This window comes from Myodes glareolus, chromosome 7 (genome assembly GCF_982192425.1).
Source record: "Myodes glareolus chromosome 7, mMyoGla1.1, whole genome shotgun sequence".
In the NCBI taxonomy this organism is placed as follows: domain Eukaryota; kingdom Metazoa; phylum Chordata; class Mammalia; order Rodentia; family Cricetidae; genus Myodes; species Myodes glareolus.
This window is the reverse complement of record NC_142032.1, coordinates 41381330-41397342: the sequence shown is the minus strand read 5'-3', so window position 1 is coordinate 41397342 and position 16013 is coordinate 41381330. Positions and strand designations below refer to the sequence as shown.

At 35.3% G+C, this 16013-nt stretch overlaps 1 protein-coding gene across 1 annotated transcript in view; it reads right to left on the bottom strand.

The window, feature by feature from the left end:
- Positions 1-1460: 1460 nt before the first annotated feature.
- The window catches only part of LOC125403388 (aldehyde dehydrogenase, cytosolic 1), a 33781-nt gene continuing 19228 nt past the window's right edge, over positions 1461-16013 (bottom strand). The window contains exons 10-13 of the mRNA XM_048438690.3: positions 10890-11054; positions 8529-8686; positions 4505-4579; positions 1461-2059 (exon numbers count right to left, since the gene is read on the bottom strand). Of these exons, the coding sequence (XP_048294647.1) occupies positions 1987-2059; positions 4505-4579; positions 8529-8686; positions 10890-11054 (471 nt within the window). The 3' untranslated portion in view covers positions 1461-1986. The remainder of the gene's footprint in view (positions 2060-4504; positions 4580-8528; positions 8687-10889; positions 11055-16013) is intronic.

Genomic DNA, 16013 nt, shown 5'->3' with positions numbered 1-16013 from the left:
AGGAAATAAACAATAGCTGAGGCCTTATCTAAGGTTTCCTACAGGAGACCTCGAGACTCTAAGTGAAGTCCTTAAAGGAGATAGCAATCCAAATTCCAGCAGACAGCTTTTGGAAGCTGCCAAACAGATTCTCTCACAGATAGAGCAGGTTACACAAGAACAGCAGGTACATTATATTGATTATAGCCAAACATGGCAGGCATGTATTTTACCTACAAAACAAGCTCCTACGGCAGTTTTATGGCAAAACAGGCCACTTCTATGGCTGCACCTTTCTGTATTGCCAGTTAAAGTATTAAATCCTTATTTTGAAGCAGTAGCATGCTTAGCACAAAAGAACAGGATGGAATCTTAGAAATATTTTTGGCAAGGAACCAGCTATAATCAATGTTTCTTACACTAAGCATCAAATTAAATTGTTTTTACAAAATAATGATTCTTGGGCAATTGTGTCTGCTCAGTTTCAAGGTCAGATTAATAATCTTTTCCCAGCTGACCAGTTACTGCATTTTACACAGCTGCATTCATTCATTTTTCCTAAAACGGTGGCCAAAGATTCTATAAAGGATGCTTTGTTAAGTTTTACTAATGGCTCATATAATGGGAAGGCTGCTTATGTGATAAGGGACATGCTGTGCAGACAAAACCAGCTTCAGCTAAAATTGTTGAGGTGCAAGCTGTAGCTTTAGTGTTTAAAAATTTTGCAAATGAGGATTTTACTCTATATACTGACAGCTGGTATATTTATATGTTCTTCAAATATTGAAAACCATCCATTATATAGGGACTAGCAAAACAAGTTAAGATATTCTTCCAGCAGTTTCAGGAGGCCATACAACATAGAATTAATAATTTAGAGATTCACACCAGGCTATAATGTAGAGAAAAAATATCAGTGGAATGCTCAGCAATAAATAGGACTTTTCTGTTAGAACACTCTTCCCTAGGCCCTGGGAACATCATGAAAGAGAGGTAAAAATATTATAAAAGCAGAGATCAGGAAAGACTTAAAAAAATAGTGCCTCCAGGTATGACAGGTTCACTGTACTCATGAACTCATGGTGGTTGTGGTTAACTACATAAGATCTACACAAGAAAAATCCAGTCAACATTACAGCATGAATGCAGGAGCACAAAAATCACCTTTGTGAGAGGTGCTATTAGCAGTTGATGTCTGCTGGTGGAAGGGAAGTCAGTTTTCTCCAGAAGTAGATTGGCTCCTGATAGATTGACTGTGTCCCCAGAGAATGGCTCCACACTCGTGTGCATGTGGACAGCATTAGCTGAATTCAGTGAGTTCTCCACACTTGTGTGCATGTGGACAGCATTAGCTGAATTCAGTAAGTAACAGTAAATTTGAAAGTACATGAAATTGGAAGGAGGATGTACATGGAAGCAGATCTGGGGAGCCCTAGGGAAGGCTGGGTTTGAATATAACCATAACATAAAGTACAAATATATGAAATTTTCAAGCAATAAAATTTATTTTAACAACTCAAGTTGAACAGAAATCATGTGAGATTGCCTTTATTAAACTTCACATTCTAATTCCAGCTAGACATTCTAGAAAACATTTCACAACACTCAGAGGGGATAACCATAGGAAACACAGCAACTTACTCTGTAGTCAATAGGCATACAAAGGGTCACTGAGGGACAGAACTTAAATCACTACTGGTCCCCCTTACCAAGTAAATATTCTAGATAAGTATCAACAGTGGAAAACACCTGATCATGAGAGAGTCACAAGGAACAGGTACCTAAATCAATCTTTTCATATGGACTAGGAATTGGGGTCACATATTAGAAGGCTAATGATTCCTTTAGATGAAGCTACAAGTTTTCTAGGGGTGATATTAATACTGATGAATCACTTATGTTTAAAAAGTCAATAGAAGAAAGAGTTAAAGGAGAACACCACTCTATTGGTGACTATAGGAGATGTGTCCAATTGCTGAAGGGTTTCTCTTTTCTCTGTTGGATTCTCTATGAGTTCTTCTGAGATATTTTCACTGCGACTGTCTTGAGCTCAGTGTATTCATACATGCCATACTCACCCCTAGAGAGGAAAGAATATTTCATATAAAAATGATTGCACACTGAAAATAATTTGGTACAAGGTGTTTGTTTTGCTTATCTGAGTATGGACAATGAAAATATTTACTGAATATAGAATAGTTCATATAGTTGCTAGATGACCATAAGGTTTATAACCAAACATAAATTCTCCAATGGAGGAAAACACTCTTCAATATGTCATTTATTTTAAATAATTATTTTCTCAGCTCATTTTCAGAAAAGATATCCATTGTTTTCATTACTTTATTTGGCCATATGGCTAACTACTACATAATTCAATCTGATTATATTTTATTGGACCAATAAATAAGGAGGAGGAGTTCATATTGCACTGTACAGTGACTGAAGAGAAACAGAATAAACCACCAGCTTCACTTGAACCTGCATTCACAATATACATTGTCACAGAAGAGGTGATCAGGTAGAAGATGACCCAGATCCTCCTCTATTCAGGGCTCTGTTCTTCTGAAGCTGTAGTTTTAATAGGAACATTTTAATCTAGGCCAAACAACCATTTAACTTTCATATGTTGGAATTTTGTTTCTTTGTGTGTTTCTTTTTTTTCCTTCATTTTGTCTTTGGAATACTTGTATTTCCTTTTATGGAGGAAAGAAACTAAAGATGGCTTGATTCAGGTTTTTCAGATTTTAGCAGATGTTGGTTTTCTCTATTATTCAACGTTATCAATAAACTTAAAAATTTTCAAGTTCATTTCAAGTGATCAGAAGCTGAGTTGAGTCCATGTATAGATACCACAGTAACCTATTAAGGTTCTACCTGAGGCCAATTTTTGAAATTATGAGTTCTTTCCACGTGATGGATGATTTATTTTATAAGGACTGCACTCAGTTGTGATCTGCATCATTTGGATAAAATCACATTACATGTATATAGGACCGTTCCCTGGATCATGAAACCTATACACACACAGGTTTGTCAGGGAGCTGATTTCTGATACTTCTCTATCTACTCTGTTACAGATGCAGTTGTGTATATAGCCAATGTCTTATTCTCCTGAGTAAATATTAATGCTGTATATTAGTAGTTTCTGTGAATAATTTAAAATTTTGGAACTAGTTCTCAAAAAATTCAAAAGCACATTTTTCAACATAATTAAATAGTTTGACACAGCTGTCTAAAGTCCATTAAAATGTAGTGTTTTAATAACTAGTTCATACCAAATAGGTAGACACCTTAGTTCATAAATTTGACCAAGTTGCTTTCAATTGTATTTAGGGTCACTGGGACACTGGACACTCACAGAATTCTACATGTATTGTCACATTGAGACTGACCTGAGTCACCTTCCTCAGAAATTATATATATATGTATATATATAATTTTATATAATACATATAAATATATAATATTATATAATTATATAACATTAAAAATTATAATATTATATAATTATAATAAATATAATATTATATTATAATATTATAAAATTATAATTTTATGTAATATATTATATAAAATTTTCATGCAGACCACAAGAGCATCTACCTCCTTAAATTTCTTCTTGGCTACGAAAAATCTCTATATTACTCTCCCTGACTTCTAAGTCTTCTGTATACAAATCATCCTGTTCTCTCATCATCAAATGTCGATTCTGGTTGAGCAGATATAAATGAGCTCTAGTAAGCCTGGAAATAACAGTCTTGCTTCTCATGACAGACCACCTAATGCATAAAATAATATGAGACTAAGCTCTGTCTGCTTCCCCCTGGTGTGAAGAGATGAGCCTTAATGAAGGTTCAGAGCAATATTTGCTAAGCTGACTTGATAAATACAATCAAGAAAATAAAAATTCATCTGAGTTCACTATTTGGGATTCTTTGAAAAACCTGTTTTCAAATTCATTAATTTGGCTTTTCTTCCTTTGAAAATAACCCATAACTATTGAAAGGAGTCATTCTAAGTAATTATCTCAGTAATTCTCTGGGGGACATTTTGCAGCAAATGCTTTATTTAACAGATGCATCATAGTTATTAGGTAGACTTCATCAGAAGCATATCAGCCTGAGATAAGTCAGTTTTAAGTTATTTAAGAGGTATATTCAAATATCTTGAGCATTTCAATATTTATTTTCATTCATCTCAATGTTACCAGTCTAGCATTTTACCTGCTTTCTAAAAATAGCTTCTATTTACACATAACATAGGGAATCCTAAAAACAGGCAACAATTTATTTAAACCAAGGTAGTGTACTTACCATGACCCTGAATGGGTAGTAGGAACTTAAGTATATTCCACCTGCTATCTCTTTTCTTCACTTAGGAAGTACTTCCCATATTTAAAAAACTGTTTGTTACTATATATAGGTCGAGTTTACCCCCAAAGTAGTGAAAACAGAACAGTTTTCTGGGAGTGACAATTCTCATCACAAAATAAGTATTTATTGTAATATAAAGTTTAACTTACAGTTCTCTCCCATTTCCAGACATCTTGAATCCACCAAAAGGACACTGGACAGCCATAGCCAAATAGCAGTTCACCCTAAAATAAAGAAGAGGTGGGTACTGTCGGTAATACTTAACACATCCATAATTTCTAAGCAGGAAATTTAAAAATTCAGAAATCTCCTTAAAAACTCCTTTGTTTTGATCAAGTATGATCACTGAGATTAAAAGCAGCACTATAATTTAGAATGCAAAAAGCATCCGTATATATTACCTAGAAATAAATGACAAAACTATGAGCATGAATTTGTGTGTGTGTGTGTGTGTGTGTGTGTGTGTGTACACATGTCGCAAGCACGCACATACTGTTAGTTTGAATCATAACAGAGGGAAGAACAATACGCCATAAATGGAAGTGTCTGAGGTTGGGATTGATTGTAGTTCTTTAATGGGTTATATTTGTGAAGCTTTGTGGTAATCTTGAAGGTTATACATTTAGTAGTCTAAAAATCAACTATCTTCAGCAATTATTATATGTATCAATACTTTTTTCATTTGTTTCATTCATTGATAAATACACAGTTTAAACAGAAGTGGTGGCAGGAATTGGGCCCATTTTCAGTCTGGTAACCAGTTTTTGGAAAGATGTTTAAGATGTTTCTAATAAACACACAGTAAAAAGTGTGACTATAACTAGAGAGAAGGTCACTGTAGATCAAGGCGATGGGAGAGGGTGATTGGAGCGCAGTTCTGCAGGCTGTGAACAATTATTTTAATGTGAATGTGAGAGAAGAATGTTCTATATTTTACAGAACTGCTATTGATCTCTGACAGATGATTTATAAAAATACATGGGACACAGTAAGTCTTTAGCAAATGTAGACTATGAATACATATGAGTTAGTAGCACTGAATTTTCCAGTACTTTTATCATAGAGAAATCTCTGTTGATCATCGGTTATACTAACTAGATGGGACTTTGATTAATTTCCTTTAAGAGACTTAGAGGGAAATGCCATGATAAGAAAAAAAATCAGGCTTTTGAGCTCCTGTGCTTAATGCTGATTGTATATTAAGATTTTATGACAGTTTTTTTTTGGTTAAGGGGAAATCATCCATTTATTGTTTAAAGATCGCAAGACAACATTTGAATTTCTGGAGCACAATTTAAATGCTTTACTTTTTCAATAAAGCTGAGTATAATAGAAAAAAAAACAAATTAGTTTCCAGTAATATCTATAACTCTATCAGAATTAAGTCTTCCACAGACATGTTACCTGGAAATAAAAGCCTGTTACAATATGCAAAGCTTCAACCAGAGCGGCTACTTTTCGTGCCAGGAATAAGTTCATCCCTATAGGAGGAATGATGTGCTATGTAAAATGGCCACAGATCACAGCCTTAGCAGCACTGGACGTCTATCATCCAATCCCATATTTAGCAGTTCAGTGGATTTTGAAAGTCAGTTTACCTGTAACCATGCTGGCAACCTTTAACTGATATTTATTCAGTTAAAAAGTAAATTAAGAAATCCCTTAACTGTTTTCCTTGATTTACATTACTAAAGGTAGACAGTTCATTACAATGTAATTCTACTTCAAAATTACACGAGACTTCTTGCTTAGGTTTTAACTAGCAGTAAAAATCACAAATTCAAGTTCTTAATTATCAACAACTTGTCAGCTAAGGTACGTTCAGGCAATAGCTGCAACTACAGAATAGGTGCACTGCTTAGGTGCTTTGGAAAGACATAATCTAGAGCGCTAACAGACAAAACTGGTCGTTTTCACAGGTTTCATTGAGTAAAAAAACTTATGTTCAGAGTAAAACCCAGAGACATGGTAATTTTGCTGTCTGATTCTCAACTGCATCCCTCATTTGGTTGTATAGATAAATTTTTTATACATCTAATGTGTGCACATGAGTGTATATGTATGTGTGTGTGCATGCGTGTGTGTGAACACGTGCCCATGCATGCATGGGGAAGATACATGGAAGCCAGAGAAGAGATAAAGGTGAAGTGTTTTTTTTTTTCTTTTGGTTAGTCCTCTCTTATCTTTCAGGTGCCACAATTTTGCTAAATTGCCTAGCCAGTGAAGTCCAGGGATTCTTCTGTCTCAGATCACAGTGATAAGCTTCTAAGCACAGGCCACCATATCTTGCTTTTACATTGAAGTTTCTTACACTTGCACACCAAGTACATTCCTTGCTAAGCAGTCTCTCTAGCCCCATGTTACAAGGACTTAAGCTCTCAATGATACAGGCTTCAAGCTTCTTCTCTGAAATTCAGGGAATCAGAAGTGTTTTAGTTTGAGGGTTTTTTCAATCTATGGATTATTCACATAGATTTTACTGGTTGAAAATCCATATTTGAAAATACAAAATTTGAAATACCCGAGAATACAGTCTCAACATTATGTTGGCATATTTCATAGCATTTTGGATTTGTCATTTTAGTGTGAAGCTGGCTAAACTCACACTAAAGAGACACATGTTGAGAAGGATGTTTTAGTGTGTATAGCTCTCACTCTGCTATTTATCGTATGCTCTTGATAAATTCCTAAATCTTAGCAAGCTCCCAGTTTTTATCACAGACAAGATTTGGGATGACAAAGAGTAGTTTTTGAGTAAGACAAAATGATGAGTGTAAGAATACATTTCAATTTTGGGTCAGTAGTATCTAGATGATGACTATCACTTTGATAGAAGGAAAAGGTATTTCAAGTAAACAAGAGGGTCAAGAACTGCCTCATTGTGTCCCTTAGGATGCTTTTCAGTGCCTAGTTTTCTTTAATTGGACTAGGTGAGAGAATGAAAACAGCCACATTCAGAGAATCCGGGGACTGTCTGAGAAGCCATTGATAATGGCACTGGGACTTGTTTCCTCTGCATGTTCTGAATTTTTGGGATCCTAGTCAGTTTGGATGCTCATCTTCCTAGACCTGGAAGGAGGGGGGTGGAATTTGAACTTCCCATAGGGCAGGAAACACTGACTGCTCTTATGGCTGGAGAGGGAGGAGGAGAGGGAGTGGGGGGAATGGGAGGTTATTGGGAGGAGGGGCGGAAGTGGAAACTTTTATAAATTAATTTTAAAAAAAGAAAAGAAAATAGCTTGTGCTGTTTCCAGGACTGAAGGAAGGGAGGCTTGATGAGGAAATGTTTGGGCAAAGACTCAGTTTGAGAGGCCTGCGAATTTGTATTTAAGTAAAATTACAAAAATCAAATAACAGACTAAGTCAAAGATATAGAAAGGGCTGCAGAGAAGACTCAGTGTTAACTGTCCTTGATGCTCTTACAGAGGACTTGTGCTGTGTCCCAGTATTGTGGTTTACAACTAACTGTCTATGACTCCAGTTTTAACAGATCAGATACCCTCTTCTGGCTTCTGAATGCACCAGGCACTCACATGGTGCATAGACATACATGAAAACAAAATACATATGCACATATATTAATTTAAAAAATAATTAAATAGCACCAAGCCTATGGTTGTAGACCTGTGATCCCAGCCTCTCATAAGCACAATGCACGAGGATGACCAATGTGGGCCACAGAGTGAGCTCAAGGCCAGATTGAGAAACTGAGCTCTTGCATTAAATATTATAAAACAGACTAGGATGAAGCTCACAAGTAGAGCATAAGATCAGCTAATGTAACACCTTCGGTTCGATTTCAAATACAGTAAACAAATAGTAATTGCAATAATGTGTGGTGTACATAAGGTACCAATATACATTATCTAATATATAGTTGATTATAACAAATTTTACTTTCATCTTCCCGTTTACACAGCAAAGTACAAAGTGTCCTGGCATTATCTAATAATGCATGTATTTTATAAATCAAACAGCCATAAAGTGGTCAATATTCTACATAAGTAACTTGCGAAGCTGAAAGATGATAATTTGTTTTTATTTTTTATTTATAAAAATTATCTGTCTAGCAGGTCAGATAATTTCTAGGAAAGTTCAAGTCTAGAGGAGGCCAATTCAGCCTGCTCATTTGTCTAATATAAAAAGGGCACAGCTTACTTCAGATGCACTTACCACACTATCCCAGCCTGCAGAGCAGAAGACACAGTGAGGGCCTTATCCAGGTCTTTTGTGAAGACTCCAGCTGCCAGGCCATAGGAAGTATTGTTCGCTCTCTTGATCACATCATCTATAGATTTAAACTTCATGATTTGTTGCACTGGTCCAAATATCTACACAGGAATGACACAAACACAGGCTAACACTGTACACGCTGCATGTGCTTTAAATACACTTCCTATGCTTTCTTAGAAACCATTCTCCATGGACTAAGATGTTGCCTCTCTCTTTTATCCTATGTGTAAGAATAAAAACAAATAGACATTCATGTGAACTCAGAAACATGTTCTGGTTGTGTGTGATTTTTCTCTGTGGAGTAGACACCAATCATCGTGGCAGTGTTTATTCTTACACACTGTGACAGAACTTCCCAAAATGTAAAGATTAAACAACAAATCAGGAAACACATGACTTGCTTGGAAATGTCTGAAATCCTAAGCCTAGTTTTCTTCAAGTTACTGCACAAGACAACAAGACCTAGAAAGCAGTGCTTTGCTCTGAGTGTAACAGACAATGATTGAAAACAATACTTATGCCTTTAACACTGATGTATCATTGATTGAAGTATCATCCATTTCATTATATTTGGATACTTTTATATTATATATTTTTATATTTTAAAACATATATAATGTGTATTTTATATTATATTATAAAATATTTAAATGAAACAATACAAAATCTTAGCCAGATTCTACTAGTCACCCATCCATATATAGAATTACCAAAAAGTATAAAAGGATTTATTACGGGAAGCCTAACTCCGGAACCTATACTAAACAAAACTTATGGAAGTGGCTTGAGTTACAGGACAGGGAACAGAGGTCACAATTTGTCTAATCAAGGATAAGCCAGTATTTCATTTCTACTGGAATCGAGTTTGTAAAACCCACACACAAATCAGTCTGTATCTCATTCTCACTCTGAGGTAATAGAAAATACCTGGAATTTTCACATGGATACAAAACTACTATATTTTGGTGAGGTATTTATCAAAGATAAATAAAAGGCTTTTCTGAATGCTAGTACAATTTCCTGGGAAATGTGGACATGGTTTGGAAAAATCCCTCAAGCATCAAATGGTTTTCTGGTTCCAAGACAATTTAAATGCCATGGAGGAGTTAGAAGCCACTCCCAGAAGGGTAAGGCAGACCTTGGGGCTCTACATTCTCTCATGACCCTATAACTGGAAAGCATAACAATGCAAACACTGTCAATGGGAAGCAGGTGGAGAAGGAAGACAGGGCGTTTGCTCAGAGTTGCAGTAAATCAGCTGGCATAGTAAAGGCTCTAGGTTCCTATTCTGAAGCAGCAAATGAGATATTCCAGTGAGCCACTATAGGAGCACAACAAAAGTTTCCTTGAATGAAGATTATTTTATGCTTTATTGTCCTTTGTAGAAATGTTAACCAAAATCTATAAGAGCCATAGGACTGATTAAAGAAGAATTGATCAATAAGTGCAGAAATGCAAATGCAGTTGAATATTGAATTGAAGATGTCCTAAGTGTGTTGCATGATCCACACACATTTGATTTTTATTTCTTTTCTTTATTTCATCTCCCAGGAAAGCTGAATAGTCCCCTTTTCTTTTTATTTGTTTATGTTATGGAGGTAAAGAAAATAACCTCTCAGATCCTCTGCCATATCAGGGACATTTGTATAGATACACTGAATGTTGAAATTATGAATGAGTGACTTTGAGTCACTGTATCTTCCTATTTTAGTTTAGTACATGACACTTTCATTGTTTAAGGCAAGTGCTCATATCTCTGCATATATTAAAAGCCTTCATACTTGTGAAGCCTATTAGCTACCATTTTTATCAAAAACTAGTTCCTCTTAATCATATATTGAACATCTGGGTACCGTCTTTACTGATGCTATGTATATTGTGCTCCCCAGGACTCATCCTCACTTCCCTTACACAGCCAGTCCACTCTGTCTCTGTTGGTTGACTTTTATATGTGAATAATATAGATCATTCAGTGGATGCTGTTCTGTGCATGTCATATGTAGCACAATATATCCACATTTATTCCAATTTTTACAAAGGACAGGGTCATTTTCCATTCCTTTAAGGTTGTAAATTAAGCACCTACAAAAGCTGCTGTGAACTTTGTTCTGCATTTGATATTAACTCTTTCTAGCTCATTGCAGTCCTCACTAATTAGTCTTGATCACAAATTACTTTAAACTTTATCATCAAGTATTTCAGGGGAATGCTATTCAAGGAGCTGAGCATTTTAAGGGAACATACAGGTTATGAACAGAAGATCATGACATGCCCAGAAATAGAAACAGGTAGGATCATTACCTCCTCTTTGGCAATGCGCATCTCATCGGTAACATTGGAGAACACTGTGGGCTGAACAAAGAAGCCCTTGTTCCCCCAGCGTCCACCACCACACTCCAGCTTAGCTCCTTCTTTCTTCCCACTCTCAATGAGATCAAGTATTTTAGTGTGTTGTTCTTTGTCAATCTATTTGAAAGAAATCACAAGAAAAAGAGAGTTAATAACGATAATATATTGCAAATGAAGACTTCAAAATGCCAGGTTATTCATATGAAATCCAGTGTTCCAAAATAGGCAACAGATAATCACCTAATTCTTAGGTATGTTTTTTCTCATGAATTAGGAGAGAAACCTAAGAAATATTTACATTTAGTGTAGTTAGGTAAGCATAGAAATTTGGTGACATGAGAATATAAGAAGGCTTCATACAAATGCTGCTTATTCACTTTGGAAGAAAACATGTTAATGATTGAACACATTTGTCTGAAATCTTAGTCCTGAATGAAATAAAAGAGTGAAGTGAGAAAGAGGACTTTGACCCAGTTTCAGTGGGTATGCCACTCGAGAACAGATGCTTTTGACTGGAGAAGACCACGAATCTTCAGAGATAGAATCTCTTTATTCCTAAAACACACGTCTTTCCTCACATCCTGTTGGTACTATACCAGACTTAGAATTCAGATCAGTAGATTTTATCCCAGTTTCCAACAAGTCCTGCTTATCACCTTCGTGCTTCAAAATATGAATATTGTCTAAGAGTGTGATCAGTTACCATGGGCATGAAATGTTTTAACTACTAATTAGTAGAAAGACTTTTCTTTGGGCAACCAGTTCACAAATAATGATGTGCAAACTTATTATTAATTATGAAAGCTTGGCCTGAGATTAGGCTTGTCCCACAAGAACCTATAACTAAAATCAAGCCATTAATGCTAATCTACATTTTGACTCATGACTTTTTGCCTTTGTTTCATTCTATATGTCTGACTCTTTACATGTCTCTTGACATCTATTAGCATAAATAGTGCACCTCGATTTCTCCTCTTCCTCTGTCTCCCAGGAAATCCCACCTGTCATCCCTGCCTAGCTATTAGTTATTCAGTTCACAGCAATAAATCTTCATACAATGTCCGAATATCACACAACATTTCCTCTCTTTCATCTAAATAAAAAGGACAGTTTTAAATCTAATACAGTAAAACTATATACAGTAGGAACATTTATCAGGTAAGAATTATATTCATAAAGTCCAGTCCATAGCATATGGCAAATTCAGAGAAAATATTTCATTATTTACTCTGTCTTGGTGGTTCCAATCTTTAGTTCACCTAACTCACTTTCTATCATAACTTGTATTGTCAACCAAAAACTATATATTTAGACCTCAAAACCTTATCTTAGATAAACAACTTAAGCTTTGTTTCTCAACCTTATAAGCTTTATACCTCTTTTGTGAGTTTCTTTTTTGAATTTGGTAACAAGGAAAACTGTAACAGTAACTATCTAGTCTTTAATCGCCATCTGATAACCAAAAGGGATATGATATTACCTAAGAAAAACATGTGGCCAGACATCCCTTTGATACCATATCAGTCTTCCTCAGTACAGCTGAGTTCAGCTCAGTAGGCTGTATAATAGTTTCTAACAAGTCCTGTTTACCATACTTGTTTTTCAAAAGATGAACTATGACTAAATATATGGTAGTTTCCTTGTGTGTACAATGTTTTAACTAATATTTTACATAAGAAAATGTAAAAAGAGATCAAAATTCTGTTTGATAATATCAGAAGGATCCAGTTCTCCCTACAATGCAATAGGATGTGAAGTCTTCCTGTTACCTAAGCTCCCATATAAGTGGTTAATTGAATATCTCTTGTGTTTGATATCATAGGTGAAAAGAGCCTATCTGAGATAAAAGTTGGGTCACACTAAAGAAATGAATATCAAAGCACTACAAAAAGGGTCAGGGTTTTGCGTATTGAATGTGTCTCTTTTTGTGACTTAAAAATGGCATTTTTCATCTTGTTGGATTCTCCCAATCTTCTCAGTCTTGTGAGGGTCAGAAGTGATCCATGACGTACTTTCTAACTGCACTTATCTCAGTTTCAACAATCAGGCAGAGTAAATGCTAACTAATATCAGTTATAATTTTAGAAATTTTGGCACAGAATATGGTACCATGTTTCTATGAAATATCTTATGCACATCATTCAAATGGATGTTCCCCAAAGAAAATCTCTTCATTTCTAACCTATTGTAGAATTTTAACTGGCTTTCTTAGACTCCCATCCCCCAAATCATTACACGGAGATGTATTATTAGTTATGAATGCTCAGCCTTCGTATAGGCTTGACCCACTAGCTCTTATAACTTCTATTAACCAATTTTGTTTCATTTACATTTTGCCTCAGAACTTTTACCTTTCTTTCATTCCATATATTCTACTTTCCTGCTTTCTCATGTCTGACTGACTGCTGACTGCCTGGTTGGTCACAAGCATCTCCCTCTTTTCTCCCCAATTCTGAAAATTAACTTGATCGTGTCCTCAAACCTCACTATTTATTAGTTCTTGTTTCAGGTTTATTTCCCTAATTAAAGTGTTTGCCTCTCTTTTACCAGAGATTATCTGGTGATAATCTAATTCTTGAATATCTGCTAAAGAAACAGAAATGTATTCATATTAAATTTTCAAATTTTTTAAATTAAAAAATACTAATTACTTCTAAGGGGAGAAGTTAATTGTTACCTTGTATAATGGCTTTGGCTTTCTATTTAACAGACATTTAAGAATATATAAATGTCTGTTAAATCAGCATGACACTAGCTGTGTCAGTGAACCACACAGTTTGTCTCATTTCAGTGTATAATGTTTGAGGGCCCACAACTGTAAGCCTGTTCTACCTTAATAGGGGGTCAGAGAGTTTGAGTTTATTTTTGCTCTTTCAAAGTTGTTGACAACAGGTCTGGCTACACCAATGGTGTAGTTCCTTTTGTTTTGGACATTAAGATGGGCCATAGAGGTGATTCATTCCACCCTGACAAAAAATCAGAGAATTTAAGCATACTCCTGCTTGTTCATTTAAAATAAGAGGTTTGGCATAGGGAGTGACTGCCTATAGGATACTTGGTCTAGGGTATGTTCACTGTATATCCTGCCCAAGACATCAAATGTTTTACTCAGGAAATAATGGCTTGATTTCTCAAGTACTGAAGCAAGTAACAGTTCTGGTTGTCTTTTGTGTCATGTTAAAGTAGTCTTTTGCCTTCTTCCCCTCCCCCTTTTGTATTGGGGAATAAAAGTGTATAAAAATTAGCTGAGCAAATTCAATATTGAGTATTCACTGAGTTGCCCTCCCTTTACAATTCTGTGTCTCTGTATTTATTTCATACCTCTTTTCTTCCTACCTAACATTTCTAATCCACAAACCTCTATCCTGGAATGTATGAGCCCATCATGGCTGGACCATGGCAGACCTCACCCCAAAAGGTGGCTTATGACATAGTGAATCATCAAGACACATATTACTATATTCTCGTTATTGATAAGAAGATTGAGTAGAGGAAAGTTCAAACTTCCTTTTCAAATAAAAATACTGATCATTCCAAGTATATGCATATATGTGCATATCTACGTGTGTATGAATGAAGCAAAAATGAGTACTTTATAAAACAAATATCCTTATATAAACTCCAATATGTAATATAAAATAAGTAACACACCTATTAAAACTGCTGAAATCTTCAAATGCAGTAAGTTGGTAATCATCAAAAAGAACCTCTAAAATTATAGAAATTGTTTTTCCTACACAAATAAATATGGCTTTTGACTTATCCATACCTATTTGGTTATGATACAGTATTAATTCCCAAACTCTGTTTTTAAAGAATTGGTGACTAAATTAGCAGTGGATGAAATGCTAGGCAAGTGCCTCCTCAATGACTCTTCCTATAGCTTTTTCTTGTTACAGATAGAGAACGATAAAGAGAAATAGAGAGAAGCGTTGAGATGACTGAAATTTCCCCGTAGCGCTGACCAAATTCCCAGCATGGCTTTCTATTCTACTTGCACAGCACTACTTGCCACAAGCAGCTATGAACTCACAAAGCCCTGTGCTAATAACCTAGATTGTGTGCCTTCAACTTCTAGGAGTTAATGTTTTAAGTCTGTTCTAATGTATTCCCCTGGTAAGTTATGAAATATTAAAACTCAGTTTTTGAGTCTATTGATTTCTTTCCTGGTGAAGGAAAATATTGGCCCTCATTAAGTATTATATATTACAGATACCCATGGCTTCTCTTTTCCTTATGTCCTCTAAGTGTGCACCACTGTGCCATTAGTCGTGCATGTATCTGTCTTCCATTCATCTACTCTCGCCATCTTCTATGTTTTGACACATATATCTAATGATAAACATATTTCATGCTTATGTATACAGACCAATAGATACTTAGAATGTGGAACAGTAACAACAAAAACACTCAGAACTTTATATTATTCAGGACTATGAGAAATACAAATAGAAATCTGAAAAATTACCAATGTGATGAAATTCATAAGTACTTCTAAATAATCTGTGAAGAATAACAGTGATATTGAAACAACACAATGACTCCTTCACTTGACAGTTACCTTATTTATGTCTTTGAGGTTTCACTACTCCACGTTATTTTTGTGCTAAAGCTTTTCTATTTGTATGCTTGTGCTAAGTACAAAATTATAAGACAATTTTGCTAGCAAATTATATCCATAGAAAGCAGTGACTATGACCACTTGGGTTTTAAGACTTTGCCAGGATCCTTTCTCAGGGTATGACTGTTAGCAATATACCCTAAGCATTTAATTGAATTTAAGTTTTATTTATTAAATAATTCAAGAATGATGTTAGGTTGCAACTCAATAGTGAGGCACTTGGGGGAGAGTGAAATCTTTGTTTTGAGGTTTTCCTCTTCACTGTTGGGTGCTCAGTAGCATCCTTTCCTCTCTTAAGTAGATCTCTTTCAATCTTATCTGTCTCCAGATAAGGTCAGTGGCCCCTATTGTTATATCCAGAAGAATGGGTAAGCTCAGAATTCCAAGAGCTTAAACAATGACCCCTGAATGAAAGTTGTGCAAGAACAAAAGTTTACATTGCGGTGAGAAAAACA